The sequence below is a fragment of the Lethenteron reissneri genome, chromosome 34 (genome assembly GCF_015708825.2).
Source record: "Lethenteron reissneri isolate LAM-NWPU_2019-01 chromosome 34, ASM1570882v1, whole genome shotgun sequence".
NCBI lineage: Eukaryota > Metazoa > Chordata > Hyperoartia > Petromyzontiformes > Petromyzontidae > Lethenteron > Lethenteron reissneri.
In genome coordinates, this window is record NC_083812.1 from 4,968,630 (window position 1) to 4,985,322 (window position 16,693).

At 48.1% G+C, this 16,693-nt stretch overlaps 1 protein-coding gene across 2 annotated transcripts in view; it reads left to right on the top strand.

The window, feature by feature from the left end:
- Positions 1-102: 102 nt before the first annotated feature.
- Positions 103-16,693, top strand: part of LOC133350576 (WD repeat and FYVE domain-containing protein 3-like) — a 56,656-nt gene continuing 40,065 nt past the window's right edge. For both annotated transcript variants that reach the window (XM_061565056.1, XM_061565057.1), the window contains exons 1-11: positions 103-271; positions 2,429-2,563; positions 3,377-3,556; positions 7,534-7,773; positions 9,347-9,443; positions 11,059-11,076; positions 11,583-11,731; positions 12,118-12,347; positions 13,715-13,800; positions 14,327-14,518; positions 15,923-16,077. In XM_061565056.1, coding sequence (XP_061421040.1) covers positions 2,540-2,563; positions 3,377-3,556; positions 7,534-7,773; positions 9,347-9,443; positions 11,059-11,076; positions 11,583-11,731; positions 12,118-12,347; positions 13,715-13,800; positions 14,327-14,518; positions 15,923-16,077 — 1,371 coding nt within the window. In that variant the 5' untranslated portion in view covers positions 103-271; positions 2,429-2,539. The remainder of the gene's footprint in view (positions 272-2,428; positions 2,564-3,376; positions 3,557-7,533; positions 7,774-9,346; positions 9,444-11,058; positions 11,077-11,582; positions 11,732-12,117; positions 12,348-13,714; positions 13,801-14,326; positions 14,519-15,922; positions 16,078-16,693) is intronic.

A 16,693-nucleotide genomic window follows, 5' to 3' on the forward strand; every position in this document is an offset into this window, starting at 1 on the left:
GTGACATCAGTGAAAGCACCTGCAGCTATGTGAACCTTGTCGTCCGTCGCTCTGACGACGACCGTTGCCTTGGCAATCCCAGGGTTCAACGTGGGGGGGGCCTGGCGGTGGCGTCATCCCGCGCGAGATCAACTCCGAGGCGTGCCTCCTCCCCGGGTTCTCCGTGCTGCTCTCGTGCCTGCCCAGCCACGCCAGCCTCCCGCAGCTCTACTTCTTCCTGCTCGCCCTCTTCCTCAACCGCCCCATCACCTCCGTTCCCGAAAACGTGCAGGTGAGGGGGGCTGCCGGCCGGCTTGCCGCTCGGAACGCTTCTTCTCCTACGAGGAGGGGGGTGTATGTCGGGTAGAAGCCCTCTTAGCGACGGTAATTGGTTTCCACGAAACCGGTCGTTAAGTGATTTGGTCGTTAAGCGAGCGTAGGAAATACATGTTAAAGGCTTAATTCGTTCCGATAGCATTGAACCAAAACACAATGGATATTAATACATAAATATACAAACAACATTATAAACACATATTAAAGAAACATGGTTAATCAATGCATAAATTACTACTTATTTTACCTACAATAGTCCGTCGTTAACAGGGGAAAGGTCAATAAGCGGACATTGGGCCCTATGGAGGCCTATCGTTACGCGATTAGTCGTTAACAGGGGTGGTCGTGAAGAGGGGTTCTACTGCGTGTTAAACTTTTGTCGCACCGTACGTAGCCAACCGTGCCAATCGGAGGCACGGTGAAAGGACAACGAACTAAACACAAAAGGCAGTTCTAGTTGATCGGCAGCATTTGCACGGGTGATGTCGAGAGGTTGGTGAGCCCAGTGGCGAGCTTTCGAAGTAGCCTGGCGAATGTCTGAAATGCTGCCGATGAGTGAGCTAAGCGGGCGGTGGGGTACGGGACGCTGGGTTCGAATCTGGGTTTCGGCCACCGATCGTGAAACTGGATTCACAAATCTTCTTGGTTCTTTCGGTAAAGTAACGTAGAAGGGAAGTAATAAAATAATAAAAATAATATAATAATAATATAATGGATTCACAAAGTGATGCTAGCCGATGGTCTTACCCCCAGTCATCAATTCTATTTGTGGTGTTTTCGTTTTAAAAAAATGTCAGCTCTGAGAAATCAAATTTTCAGTTTGATTAAACATACAACAAGCGCCGGTTTGCGTGAAGAGGCCTTCTGAGGAGACTGCATGAGTGGGAGAATTGAGGTGCCGTGCTTGTCTGTGAGATTTCCGATGTCAATTCGTTTACCCCGTGGTGGCATGACACCGACGGCACAGTTGGAATGTAAGTGGAAACATTGAATTGGTAAAGTGTACGTTCAGTGTGTCAGCACACACGCAAAGCATTTATTACCCCTCCCCATTGAGACTTTGGAGCAGAGGTCGCAACGGGTTTTGATTCCTTACCCGTACCCGTACCCGGCCGCACCAGGGTCGCAAATGGGTACCCGTACCCGTACCCGGCTGGTACGGGTAGCCAGGTATCAGGTAGGGTACGGGTATCAAGTACCCGGTTGCGACCTCTGCTTTGGAGTCATACATTCTTCACTGCCTAAGTTGGGCCCGGGGTAAATTTGTTTTTTGAGTTGGACACACACCAGCAAGACTTATATGTCCACCTCGTCGCATGGAACCGTAAAACACAAAACATTTGAGGGTTATAAAAGACCCGTTAAGTGAATCTCTTGTCACCTATTTATCTGGCTATGTTGCCTCTTGTACACTCATCATGTATGTACAGTACCTCTCTTTGCTTCAATGGCTGTATCCTTAAATTTAGTCTGCTAAATTATGTCTGCTGCAATAGCTATTTCGGGAATGTCATGCCGATAATCTACAACAAAACATTTGTGAGAGAAAAAAAAGCATTCAGTATTCTCCATTAAAGCTTTGCAACCGCATTCCCTCATTCCATCCAATCAATCCCTCGATCGAGCTGTCTGAATCTCGGCAAGAGGCAGTTGTGATTACTAATAAAGACAATGACTTGCGATTACTAAAAAAGACAATGCAGCATAGCAAAGCAAGCAGCGTTGGCTTGCAGCAACCTATGCTGCCAGCAGTGCGTGTTTTCGTCAAAGGGTTAACGGCGGAATTTGATACGCACACACTTAGGGTGCTTGCGTGCGTATCCTCTCCCTCGTGGACGTGCGCTGCTTGGCGTACAACGCTACAAACCCGACAACCTGCTCACAACCAATAACAGTGGCAAATATTTGAAATGGTCCTGGGCCTCTCCTAGGTCAACTCAGATTTCAATGAGAACCTTCTGTGTAACTATCAGCACTGGGGAGACAAAGGCTGTCAGGCGTCGCGTTGGCCACCCACACCCTCATCGGTGCCCAATACCAGCACTTGCCCCAACAGTCTGTTAAGGCTATACCGTGGGGGATCGTGGTCTTTGCGTGCTGCCCTCCACCACAGCTGGACCTTGACTCGATCTGGCGCTACAGCCTGGGGCTGCCGCCCAGCGTGTTCTCGGCGCCGCCATCCGTGCCGGCGCCGTGCCTGGAGGCGGTGCTCACCCTCCTCGCCATGCTGCGCTCCACCGTCAACCAGGTGTGGCAACATCTCTCGTGACGCGCGGGCGGTGCGCCGCCATGGCTCTCGACACGCCCCCCGAGGAGTCGACGTCGACGATTTTGCTGGTCGACACCTTCGATTAGTGCGCTCGCGATACACGCGCACCCCCAATTAGCGCGGTTGGCTACGTACGGCGCGGAAGAAGTTCGACAACGTGAGTACGTGCGACGCGAATCGCGCGCTCGATGGTTGACCGTTTAAGATTTGTGCTGCGAACGCGGAGAATTCGGCGCACGCTCTCGGCGGCTGCTCTTTCCATGGCCGAGCACTTCTCAAGCTGGACACAGATTCAATCTAGATTAGAAGTTTTTTAAACGTCGTGATTTAATTTAGTTTATTTTATACCTATGTGACTTTACCGAAAGAACCAAAGAGTACGGACACAGATTGTTTATTATGATGATTATTTGGAGAATGCATTTACACGTGACTTTCACACAACTAGAGCACCAAGACACACTACTCAGAGGCGACTGAATCGTTGGAGACAATATATCAAAGTATTTTAAAAAGCCACATCCACCTTCATTGAGGAAGGTTTTCCTAATTTCAAAAAAATGGAAAAGGAAGCGACCAAAAAAACACGGCGAAACAAACCACACGCAAGGGAAACGATCCGGGGATTTAATTTCAGACAAAGAGTACAAAATGTCCCGAAGCTTTTAGCGAATATTTCAAAGCAAATGATCCACTGTCCCACGCCTCGGTGATCGTTGGTGAAACAGATATTATTGGTGGTGGATTTTGTGGTGTCCTTCTGCTCCCCTGTGCCTCCCCCCCCTCCTTAAGCCTTGGCAGGCCGAGGAGGAGGGCTCGTGGCTCATCGAGTACCCCGTGACTCAGCTGCAGTTCCTGCAGTACCTCTACCACAACGTCGGCGGCCTGGCCAACGTGTGGACCCATCCCGAGTTCCTGGGCTCCCTCGCTGCCACCATCTTCCCCTACAACCTCCGCCCGCACTCTGAGATGGTGAGCTACACCCAGCCATCTGACTGGCCACTGGCTATTGGGAACCAGTCACTGCTGTTAATCATTGGGCAGCAGTGACTGGTTTTGGTCGGTCAGCAACAGTTGCTGGCATTCGACATATGGGCTGTAACGTGTCCTAAATTCGTGAGCGCTTAGTGCAATTACTCTGGCCGGGTGATGCAGTTGGATGGAGTGTTTGACGAATTATTGGAAGCAGAGTTGTAACTAGGCACAGATTCACCAATTAATATTTACTGTTTAAGCTCGCAATACACGCATTGAATCGCTTACTTAAGAAACGACGTTATTCAATTTGAATGTGTTGCATGTAACCGATTCGTTATAACCTCTGCAGCCATGAGTGACCATTACATTCGCCATGATTATTCGATCATGACCCAGAAACGGAATAACTTTTCTTTGTCGGGGATGAATCAATGCACACCTCTAATTGATTAATTGCTAGTTCAATTCCTATTGGGGTGAAATGAGCCCACAGCGATTGATCTGGGAGACACTTGGGCTTTTATCATCATTACCATCAACAACATAATTATAATCCCGTTTAAAACTTCACATTTATTTAAACTGCGTGTTATATGCAAACTATACTAATTGAGTCATATTTTGAGATGAACTGCATTGGGTCAAGGAATAGCTGAGGATGATACTACAGCAGCTCTCTCTAACCCAGCACTAAGTGATTTCCTCTTCGTGCTCTCTTAAGAAGTGCTGCCCCACGTTCCATTCATCCGACAGAAATACAATCTGTATCATCGAAGGATTTTTTTGCGCCAAGTTGAGTTAAACTCCGTAATGCAACGTACCCGATGGCATGTGGTGACCGAGCTGAGAATATCGTCGGCTCGTTGCTCTTGAGAACCTGGCTCAAATGTAGCCGAAGCCTGGATTTTACCCATAAACCTTGTGGCTGGTGGCTCATCGCTCTCACACAGGCGCCAGTTTCTATTCCTGTTGAACGAATTCTCCCCAAGCCACCCCCAACCCCTCCCCCCACCCCCTCCAGGGTTGTACAGCTCCAGATTCATTCATTCATCTCACTCTCACTATGTGCCCCTGGTTGTAACCTCTCCATCACATTGCACCTCTCTTGGCCGCTGGACCGTAACCAGTTTTGTGCAAAGGTCATTCCTTGCCTGCTCGTGACGCGTGCCACTCAAGTAAGCGCGCTTGGTTTTTTTTTCCCCAGGAGCATGACATTCCTTCAGGTACAATGACGTTCATTTAGCTCCCTCGACGTGTTTACGCGTCGTTCCGCGCGTTGTTCGGCACGATGTCCGACGTTTTTCACTCCACGTGCCTGGAAGCTTCTTAACAAAATGAATTCAGAGCGACACTGCAGTACGAACTGAACACGCATCAAAGGATGGAGGAAATATCGGAGAACTGCATCAAGAGCTGTAGAGCGCAAGCGCGCGACAACTCGCACAGTAGTGCGAGGTTTCCTTCGTTTACACGGGTTTCGTTTTTTCTCAAAGCATGTGGAGTAATGCAACGTCGGCATGTCACAGACGTGGACGTATTCGTAATGCCTTGAAGTCCAATTGCTTGCCCTCCTTTCTGTGACCTTGTACTCAAAAAGGAACTGTCGGTCCAACATAACAATGCAACTTCAGGGAAATCAAGTTGCAAAAAACTGCAGCCTAAACAATAGGCAGTTACGCAACAACAGCGTATGCAGTCCGCATCGCTCTACTTGCTTGTCTATACAGCAGCCCACGTGGTCACGTGACTTGCGTGGATAACCATCCGGGTTGGCGTATCATGAGGATTTGTGTTGCGAGGCTGGCTTCTGTAGGCCTGCTCCTGAAGATCCCCGCGTACGCCACCATCAGCGTCGTAATAGTCACTCGTAAATTAAGACTGCTCTTTACACCCTGAAGGGCTTTCTCTGCCACCTCCCATGCTGTAGGCACGCAGTGTAAATATGCTGAAATATCCTCGCCGTGTCATCACGTTTTTTGGCCGGCGTTGCATAATGTGCAGTTTGACACTAAGCCGCCCATATCCAGGGGACGACCTGGACTGGTCGCAGTCACCTCATTGAGCCGGCATAACCGGATTCGGCAGATTCACACACGTTCACGGCGTCTATCCAGCATGTGACAGATCCAGTTTGGCAATTTTTTTGTTGTTTGAATTTTTTTTTTTTACCAGGTGAGGCCCACTCAGCTATTAGCTTATTTTTCAGAAACGACCTGGCCACAAATGATAGCTCAAAGAAGTGGCTTATCACGTGGAAATGTATCGCAGCCAAATACTCTAAACGCACGTTAATTCTAAATGTGGAGGTAAAAACCAGAGGACCCATAAAAAAATCCATGCGGCCACGGGAAGAACATGCAAATTTCAAATATACAGGCATCAGGGTTGGGATCGAACCCACGACCTCCTGTAAACCAGGCGAGGAGGTTAACATCTCTCCACTGTGGTGCCCCTGCATCACTTTGTCAATTAAAATGAACTATGCTCACGATATGTGCGTCGTAGTCGTGCGTGTAAGAAGCAGTTATTTTCGATTCGTTTGCTTGTAATCGGTGCACTGATCCCTGCAGCCACTAGGGAGGCTACATTCAACACATTGAAGAAAAAAAATCTATTCCCAAATTGAATCGCGCCCTCGATTTGCGGCAGTTTTTCGTATTGTAATTGGCCGCATTTTTTACTTACCAAAATATGTTTTGTGATACACCCATCTAATCGTGGCATTTAAAAATACATTATCGATGACTTGTGCACATTCTTTGCAAGGAATACACCTTCACATTTTGCCAAAAGGCAATAAAAACAAGACAAAATATTCATACGTCTTTTTGGGATTTAAATTGTGACCCTGAATTGCAAGAATTCGTCATGTTGCTGGGGGTGTACATTTGATTCTGATTACGTGCAAAAATATCCACGCTGTTAGCCACACCTCTCCTCAATGCATTTCAAAATCAAGCTCAGCCGGTTTTCTCCAGTGGCCCTTTCAACAATTTTTTTCAGGTTTCAGAAGCAGATTGCTTTTTCGTTCATGTCAGCATTCACTTTGGTATCCCCCTCGTGAAAATTATCGGGGCGTGACACCTTGTGGGCCAGATTGCTTCGCGTGTGAGCAGTGCTGTGCCAACAATTATAAAATTCGCACAGTTTTTTGTTGTTGTTTATCATCTATGCATCTGCTTAATTGATTAATGAAGCCAGAACTAAGTTTGCCTACATTAACCGTGGTTGAAATGCTCTTGTTTGGGGTGAACTTTTAACTCCAAATTAAACGTCCCGCTGCCTAATCAATGGTGAGCGGTGCTTTGAAATTTCCTCAGTCGTGGTCAATAAACTAAAACGTGGAGGCCACAAACGAATGCGTCTTAATGCAAAGTAACGATGTGAATCGATTTTTTGTTTTGTTATTGTTGTTCGGAAGCCACCCTGTGACTATAAACCCTGAGTGGTGCCGTTTGATTCGAGATTGAATCGCAAAAGCGTTTCAGCAGAGCAAGTAAACGTTTTTGAGGGTCTTTTATCACTAAGTGTGTTTATAGACTAAAGTCAAATCATCAGTTCCCGACTCGTGTACTGGCCACAGAGCGACATCTTTGCCAGGGAACGATCTCAAAAGAATGATGATGACTCTGCTTAATGACGTCCCGTATCTCCTTGGGTAGATCCCTCCTGCCCGCAACACCAGAAAGGCTGTTTGTGTTGTTTTTGGTTCAAGTAAACCATCTTATTAGTTATTTTTCCAATTTATTTAGATAAATTATGGCTCAGAGAATGATTTGTATAATTTTGACCGTCATGAGAGTAACGGTACTCTTTGTCAGAGTGGGTGGTGAAACCTGTGGTCCACGCAGTAAGGGGCAACCGAGGCGGTATGTGAACAAAAAAAAAACGAATGCATCACCCGGCCATTCCGCCGACATTGTAACCATTGATCACACGGGGCGGGGGGCGGCGCTTTCACCGCGGCTCAGGTGGGCGACGCGGAGGACTCGGAGGGCCCCGAGGACGAGAGCGGCGTCTTCACGTCGGAGGCACCCATGGGCCTCAACCGCAGCCGCTCGGAGCAGATGGTGTCGGCGCGCAGCAGCTTCCTGTCGCAGCACCCGTCGCGCAAGCTCGTCGTCGACTTCCTGCGCACCATCGCCGTCGACAGCCTCCTGCAGGGCAACGTGAGCAGGCAGTCGCCCCCGCTCCTCGACGTCCTGCTCGAGGTGAGCGCCGTGGCCGGCCGCCACGCTGCCCCCCCCCCGCAGCGGTTCGGCGGTTCGAATGAATCATCGCCTGCCTGGCGTGTGCAGATGCCGCGTGTGGTGGGGCTAAGGCGGTTGGGCGGCAGAGGGAAGCTCGGACAAATCTGTTGTGTTGTACTTTTGCGTTCCCACATCTGCACGCCGCCTAGACCAAGCCCGCACTGAGTGTAACGAAGTGTGATCAAGTTTCCTTCATGACCTGCGCTAGTGGGGAAGCCCTCATCCCGCAGTGGATTGACTAAAGGCTGTACATGTTGTAATAATAATCTCTCTTTACATTTATATGGCGCTTAAATGCCTTGGCAACCCAAAGCGTCTTGCATCATCACGTCTCTTTTCATATGGTGGACCCCAGTGGCGTCTTTCCCAGTGTTGCACTGACCTGCCAGTGGGCGTTAGTCTGCCAGGAATGAGCAATGATTACTATGTGTATCCATAATTGAGTAATTTGTGGGTAATTTTCCAAATTTGGATCATGACACCGGCACACAATGGCCCACTCAAATGAATTCACAAGAAGTTAAAGATCACCTTGAAGCAGACGGTGTGTACATTTTGTTGAACGCACCTGTGGCATTTACCAGGGCGGCCCTTTTTGGGGTTTGAACCACGAATCTTTGCAACGAGTAGCGAACGCTCTGCCGCTCGGCCGGGTCACTCCCCGTGTAGGTTACGTTCGCAAAAAGGTGCTCGTACAGAGTACACGTGTACACACGTATCAGAATCAGAACCATGATATTCATTTATACTGGAGGAATCCGATGGGCAATAAAGTTATTTTTCACAGATGTTCAGTAGGGGTGGGTCAGAACGTTGCAACAACAAACAGTACAAAAACACGATAGGAGTGCAAAGCAGAGGAAAGGTAAACAAATCACACAAATATACAAATAATACTAAACAATTGTTTTTATCTCACCAGGTAAAGCCCACGAAGTTATTTAGCTTTTTTTCCAGAAGCGACATGGCCACAAATGATAGCTCAACGAAATGGCTAAAACATGGAAATGTATAGCAGCTAAATAATCTAAACGCGTGTTTCTTAATGTATACTTATGCCGGGGCCAAGTAGGACTTCCGTTGGCGGGTGAAACGTTCACACACACCGTGCCATTATCAGACAACAAAGCGATAAATAACATTCTCGTCGACCCGGTGTAAAGAAGCCCTTGCAGAAACAGAAGTGACTGAGTGCACACAAAATGACACATGCGGTAGTGTTGCCAGGTCAGCAATGTTTTCTTCTGATACCCCGATTCTCGTGGTTAAGATGCTTGAAGTGATTATTTATACATGTTGCTTGTGGGCTGTTTCGAAGCGGTAGGCCTCATGTGGCTGAAGGCCGTACGGAATGATGTCCAGTCCCGTAGGGCCAGAGGTTCCCCGGGCCATGCTGTAAGTAACTCTTCTAGGCGTGGTGATGCATGCCCAGAATCCAGTGCTGCGTAGGCATTAGAGCCATGGTGTTACTTTAGACTGCGCTTGGTTGAGCACAGGCACATTCTAACCGTCGCCCACACCTATCACCTGACAGGCTTCGCCGGAGAGGGCCACCCAGAGCCAGCAGAGGGAGTATCAGACGGAGCTGCTGCTGAGCATCATGGGACACCTACAGTCGGCCGACGCACTGAGTGAGCAAACCCACGCGAGCACGGCGTCTCTTTCATTCAGCCCGTGGACTCGGTTACTGGGTTACCAGTTCACCTCTTGATTTAAAAAAAATTCTAATACAGTCATACCTCGGTATACGGCCGCTTTGGAATACGTCGAATTTACTACACGTCGTGTTTTGACGAGAGAAAAAATGTCTTGGGATACGACATCTTGCTTGGGATACGACATCTTGCTTGGGATACGACGCGCTTGCTAGAACTTGTATGGGTCTGGATGAGTCACCGCGTACCCGCGTAGACCCCGTTCACGACTCCTCCCATTCCTCACCACCATCCTCGTAGGCTATCAACTCCTCTCGGCAAGGTAAAGTGATGTTACAGTGATGTTAAATTTTATTTTTATTTCAATTTATTTTAATTTATTTATTCATTTATTTTAGTTTATGTGTGCATTTTAGTAACAAGTAGTGTCTAATTTATTTTATACAACCCCATTAATGTATGATATGCCATGAAAAATATAATTTCTTATACTCTGGAGCGGATTATTTTCTTTCCCTTTATTTCTTATGGGAAAAATTAGTTTGGTAAACGTCATTTTCGGTATAAGTCCTACCTTCTGGAACAAATTAACGACGTATACCGAGGTGCCACTGTATAGTATTAATATAATTTCATGTATGGCCTTTTGTCAGTTAACTGTTGGATAAAGACCTCCCCCACGGTGTGTTGGTTAAGGGGGTTGTTTGACCACCCTTCAGCACACTGGTCAGTTGCGAGTTGGTGAAGGGGTGGCTCAGAACTGGTTCAAATATAGTTTGTCAATGATGTTAGCCGTGGCTGGGAATGCATCCTCTTACATTTTGACAAGTAAATGCATGTAGGGGACATTGAATATGTTTTAAATCGAAATGAGCAACACATGATAGATTCTAACCGATTCATAGATGTTTAAAATCTGGAGTAGTCTGGAAAAGCAGTTCATTATTTACAGTAAATGACTCTGGTAGTGACCACTGAACAGAAATTATTCGTCAAACTGTAACGTTACGCAACTCATTTAGCAAATTTAATTTGAAAGAGTTACGTTATTGATAAAAAAAAATTTACCCTTCTATCTGGCAACAAAACTGACACCTTTTTTACAAGGAGTCATGTTTACATAGACCACAATACCTGCAGTCATAATGCAAACAAAAAACATAACTCTGATAATGTGCACTGTCCTTGAAGTTGATTGGTCCACACCCGAGACAGCTTTCCTTAGAGCCTAGTCTCACATGGGTTGGACCAGATGACACCAAAAGGCGTAAAAAAGGTGTCAGTTTTGTTGCCATATAGAAGGGTAAAAAACCAATTATCATATTTTTACTGGCAAATGAGATTCCAATGGTGAGTTACGTTATTGTTTCTGCCTCTCAATGGAAACACAGCGATTGGCTGGTATTAACACACGAGCTGGCGGCGGCGGGTTTATTTGTGTGGTTGTTTCCACGGAACATGAAATAAGGCGTCTTAATATTGTATATGTGAGTGAAAATGAAAATGTTGTTCAATACATTTCGGAATGGGACGTAGTTTTTGCAGAACCCTTACGTAACGTGTGCTTATTTTGTGACATGCTTACGTACAGGACTCTTCTGGAGAACAGGTTTGTGTAAAATTTCAAATTTTTCATGACATTAATATAACACGAGACTGCTGAGAATAAAAATGTGCATGAGAACAAATTGGGGATGACATAGCAGCATTTTTATCTAAAAAGTGAGACGTTTTGACGACACCGACGAGACCCTAGTCATCATCATCATCATACTTTGCAGCAGTGAGCATGATACAGTACTGATGAGTCCTAATTAAGATGAAACCGGTCCACAGTTGTATGTCACTGTATCACTGCTGCCTATCGGTCATACTTGCTCAAATACATTTTGATGGTGACCAAAGACAGGAAGACCACAATGCACTCCTGCAGGGAATGCTGATGGTTTTTTCATAATGTACCAGAAGCTGTGTGCTTTTGACACATTTTTGGGTGATGTTTCAAACACTTGGTTTTCCGGACTGCACTGTTCTTCTGTCATTTGCAGATTCACAGATTTGATTATGCGATCTTTTCAGTTGTGTGATTGTCTCCGTTGCCTACTCCCCCTCCAGCAGACAATGGTTCAGGCCGTGGCACCTACACTGCGGTGGCAAATGGGATCTTCTACTTTGCTCAGAGGGTGGTGGACAAGCTGTGGCAGGGCATGTTCAGCAGGGAGCCACGACTCGTGTTTAACTTCATCGCGGAACTGATTTCACAGGTTTTTACAATTTCATTTGCACTCTTGGTTCCACTGAATGGCTTATATATACATAGCGCCGCTGTTTTTAAAGACATCGTACTCACCGCAGAGAACTGCAGCGATACGACCGCACTCTCCTAAAGCTGGCGCCAACCCGTGCCACACGACCTCCCCGCATGGCCTTGCGGGAGCCTCGGTACCGATAAAGTTATTTTAGTTTTTCCTCCCGGTTCCGTAGACGTACGTCAAAGGAAAGGAATCGGAAGAAAAATTTGACGATGTACACGCGCGCGCGCGCGAGCGAGCGAGCAGCATCTCTCGTGCGAGTTTCCCCCCCACCGCGATGCCGAGCGTCGTTTTGACGCCTCCCAAATGCCTCCGCGGGCCATCGTGCGTGACCGCAGGCGAAGCAGCGGTCCCAGGGGCTGTCGCTGGACGGCCTCTACGGCTGCCTGAACCGCACCGTGCTCTACCAGCTGTCCCGCCCGCGCCGCTGGCCCGCCCAGCAGGGAGTCCTCCAGGAGAGCCTGGGCCAGCTGCTCGTTCACCGCAACCTGCTGCTCGGGCCCGGCAACTACCAGCCGGACTTCTTTGCCTGCCTGCTGCACTGCCTGCTGCAGATTCGCATGCATAGGTACGGCCGCTTTCCCCTGCCCCACCCCCCCACTACCCACCCGCCACTCGCGTCACCAAAGATCTCGTGTTTATACTTATTAGGCCGTTGGGGAAAGTGAGTTTTTGTACCTGTTTTTGTTATTTATCTTAAAATGTGTTCTCTTTTTTTCCCCCTGATTTTATTCCGCTCGTGCTATTTTGCTGTCATATCAGTGCGACCCTTCATGTTTACATGACAGCGCACAGAATCGGATATCACAGAGCAAACCTCTGAGATCCTGTCAAGTAACTTATTGGCTCCCGCGGTATGGGTGAGCACTTTCCCACCCGCTCTGCCACCGAGGGCAACGTTTGTCGATATTTTTAATCACGAGAGCTGGAATTTAGCCAAATTCTTGTGAAGTCATTGGTGACCGGGCTGGGAATGTCAACTCCCCTGCGTTAGAGAAACCAATTTAATCACAGGATTCGTCCTACCCAGGATCTCGGAAGTTCTAGCTCGGTGCTCCGACCTCTTACCCACCCAGCCATCTTGGGGCAATTGATTTCAGTGAGCACCTACTAAGGCCTGGACGACTAGTGCTATGCCAGGGAATTTTTGGTAGATTATGGTAATTATATAATTCTGAGTTGTCCTATCAGGTAATCGGAGAGTGCGTGCCACTGATGTTATCTGCCAGAGTGCCCTGACTACTGCTCTTCACATTGCATGCACACACTAGGTAAAGCAAGACATTTGCAATATTAATCTTCATTAATTTACAACAGTTAAACTGTCTTGATTTAAAGCTTTCGTGACTGCAGGGATTCATATTCTTTGTTCTTTCGGTAAATAACCAAGAATATAGTGAAACTGTCCTTAAATTGCAATTTTTTTATTTGCCTGCCCTTAAAATGCAAAGGAACATGTGAGTTTTTTTTTTATTGGTCTAAACTTAACACTGAGCCACTTGACTCATGTGGTTTGTTTTGACCAATGATAGCAATGTAAATGTATGCTCACATTTCGGCAGATTATTGACCAATATTGGTCTCATGATTACATTGTTATATATATATATATAAAGCAATGCATATGTGCTAATTTTCTTAAGTACGTTTTAGCCAATTTGGTTTTGCTAGATTTAATTTAAATCCTTTACAATTCATCTTCTTGGTTCTTTCGGTAAAGTCACGTAGAAGGGAAGTAATAAAATAACAAAAATAAAACATAATAAAATAATTCTCACGACGTTTCGGCCACAACACAAGCAGCCGTCCTCAGGTGAAGACCAGGTCTGTCGAGGCGATAGCGTGACTTTACCGAAAGAACCAAGAAGATGAATCCCTGCAGTCACGAAAGCTTTAAATCCTTTACAATTGTATCCGTCTCCCCTTGTCCCCCAGATTTGTAGACGGCTTCGGCCTGGAGGCTCGCTCGGCTTGGCACGTCCTGTCCACCTCTGACCCTGATGACGAGGAAGCCAGCCAGGGTAAATAATGCGATATTCCATTTGAAACATAACCCCCACTCTATGTTGTTGTTTTTTTCATGAGCCGTCAGTATTATTGTCTGCCAGGGATCTCGCCCTCTGTCCTGTAAGGCAAGATATGAGAGGTGTTTATGCGTGCAAGCCAACGGCCGTTGATCAAAACTCTGTGTTTTATTAGGATTGTGATGATGCATTGATTCGTTGATTAAATCGTCAGTTATTATGCTCGCTATGAAATGCGTGTTATTGTGCTTTTAACAATAGACCATTAACCATATCTCTAAATGCATATGCTAATTTCAGGTTTAAGGCACGAACAACAATATTACAAGCGTAAATATTTTATCCAAGAATCGATTGAATTGATTTCTGGAATCTAATCACGAAAACCCTGAATCGCGACGACCCATCGAATCCACGGGTTGAGACGAAATCGCTCCACGCCTGCGCTATCGTTGCCGAGCCCCGGCACGCGAGGTAGCGCGTCGGGCCTGTAGCCGGTGTGCGTTGTGTGTGATGCGGTCAGCGCGCGCCCAGCTCGTGAAGCTGGTGCGCCGGGTGTGGCAGGAGCTGATCGGCAGCAAGCGGGCGGTGGTGGAGGTGCTGTGCCGCAGCCCGCTGCCCCCGGACACGCTGTCCGACCCGGGGCGATCCGACCTGGCGTCGCTGCGCCACCTGCTGGAGGAGCCGTCTACCAGGGCCTGGCAGACGTACCTCGGTGCGACCGTCGCACGCCCTCGCGGCAACTCGCCCACAGCATCGCCGGCACAGTCGCTGGGAGGTTTTTGCAAGGCCCCGAGCAGTTGGTGCTGAGTGACATCTCGCCACGCCGGCGAGATGTTAACTACCTCGCCTGGTATACAGGAGGTCGTAGGGTTCGATCCCGACCCTGACGCCTGTTATATATTTGGAATGCGTGTCTCTTTCCCCATTGTCGCATGAATTTTTCGCCGGGACCTCCGGTTTTTCTCTCCACATTTAGAAACATGCGCTTAGATTATTTGCCAACTATACATCTCCACGTGATCAGCCACTTCGTTGAGCTATCATTTGTGGCCAGGCCGCTTCTTAAAAAGAGCTATGTAGCTCAGTGGGCCTTACCTGATAAAATTAAATAGTTCAGTTTATAACGCACCTACGATTAGCACGGTTGGCTACATACGGTGAGAAGAAAGTTCAACATACATACCGTATTAATACTGCTATGGGTGTTTAAACATTATCAACTAATCATTGAGGCCACACTTTCATCATATGTTCATGCTAGTTCGTATTTATATAAATGCACATTATTTAGATACAAGATGGGCAGAAACGAATATTCTCTTATGCGTTCTTGCTAACACCAGATAACACCCCCGGTATGCATTTGAATACTGATACGTTCAAAGAAGGGTTTTACATGCTCACGTACATTTCCATTGGTGCAGAGTTCGCGCTTTCAGCTGTAAAGCTGGCGTGCTTACCATTTTCCCACGCCAAAGGTCAGGTAATGGGTGTGTAAGTCCATCTGTCGGTCTCCTGACGACACCACAGTGCTAACCCTGATGTGTATTTTGGGCCATCACCGTGCCAACGCCCATTTCCTGTGACTTCCCCGCAGGCCAAAGGTCAGCAGTAGCATTGTCCAAATGAGCCATTTTGCTTCATGTACAAGTGGAGTCGCAGTCACCCTGAAGGTGACGTGGAGGAACTGATTGTGGAGCCTTTTGTTCGACCATCAGTGACTGAGCTGAAAACATAAACATTCTCACGCGGCCGATTCTACATGTTCGGCAAACTCATTCGTCCTAATTGCTTAAATTAATTGGTTGACATACTATGCCCCAAGTAAAGAGCCACTTCGTGGTTACGTAATGATGACCCACATCTCTACAGTGTCCAAAATTTACATCCATACGAAATCCCGGTTAATCCCTACAACGCCTGTGATAGTCCCGATTCAAATCCAGGAATATAACCGTCACTCCTCATTGTGCTCCTTAAACTTAAGCCTTTTATTTTACCAGGTAAGGCCCACTGAGCTGCGTGCAGCCCTTTGTCAGAAGGAACCTGGCCACAAATGAAAGCTCAACCAAGTGGCTTATCACGTTGCAAAATACCGCGGCGGTGCATCTCGCAGGCCACGAGAGGAAGCAGCTGAGCCGAGCGGAGCAGACGGTGTCTTCGCGCCTGCGCGTCGGCAGCAGCGGCGGGGGCTTCGCGCTCACGCGGCTCACGGGCAACAGGAAGCAGCGCAAGGAGAGCGCCGCCAACCGCTCCGCACCGTCCTTGCAGGTGAACGGCCGCGTCGCCGGTCGTCTGCACGGCAGAGGTCGCAAACGGGTTTTGATTCCTTACCCGTACCCGTACCCGGCCGCACCAGGGTCGCAAATGGGTACCCGTACCCGTTACCCGGCCAGGTACGGGTAGCCGTTCCCTACCCGTACCCTACCCGTACCCTACCCGTACCCTACCCGAAATGAGTGACAAACGGTTACTCACCGGTGACTCACGGCCTACCCGTACCCGTACCCGGCCGCACCAGGGTCGCAAACGGCTACCCGTACCCGGCCGGGTACGGGTAGCCGGGTATCGGGTAGGGTACGGGTATCGGGTACCCGGTTGCCCGGTTGCGACCTCTGCTGCACACCCCCCCCCCCCCCCCCCCCCCACTGCAAGCGCTTACTCCGGGTGGATTTACGTGGTTGCTCACTGCGCGGATCTCTCGCGTGTTTTTGGGGTTGTCAAGAACGGCGCGCGGTCCGACCCGGAAAACGCATCGGAGAGCAGCTCCTTTACCATCACCACCATTCAAATTAAGCTTATAGCCATCATGCAAACTCCGGTCATCACGTGAACTTCGGTCATCCTCGCAGCGGATTTTGGCCAGCCATCGAACAAAGACGGTCAC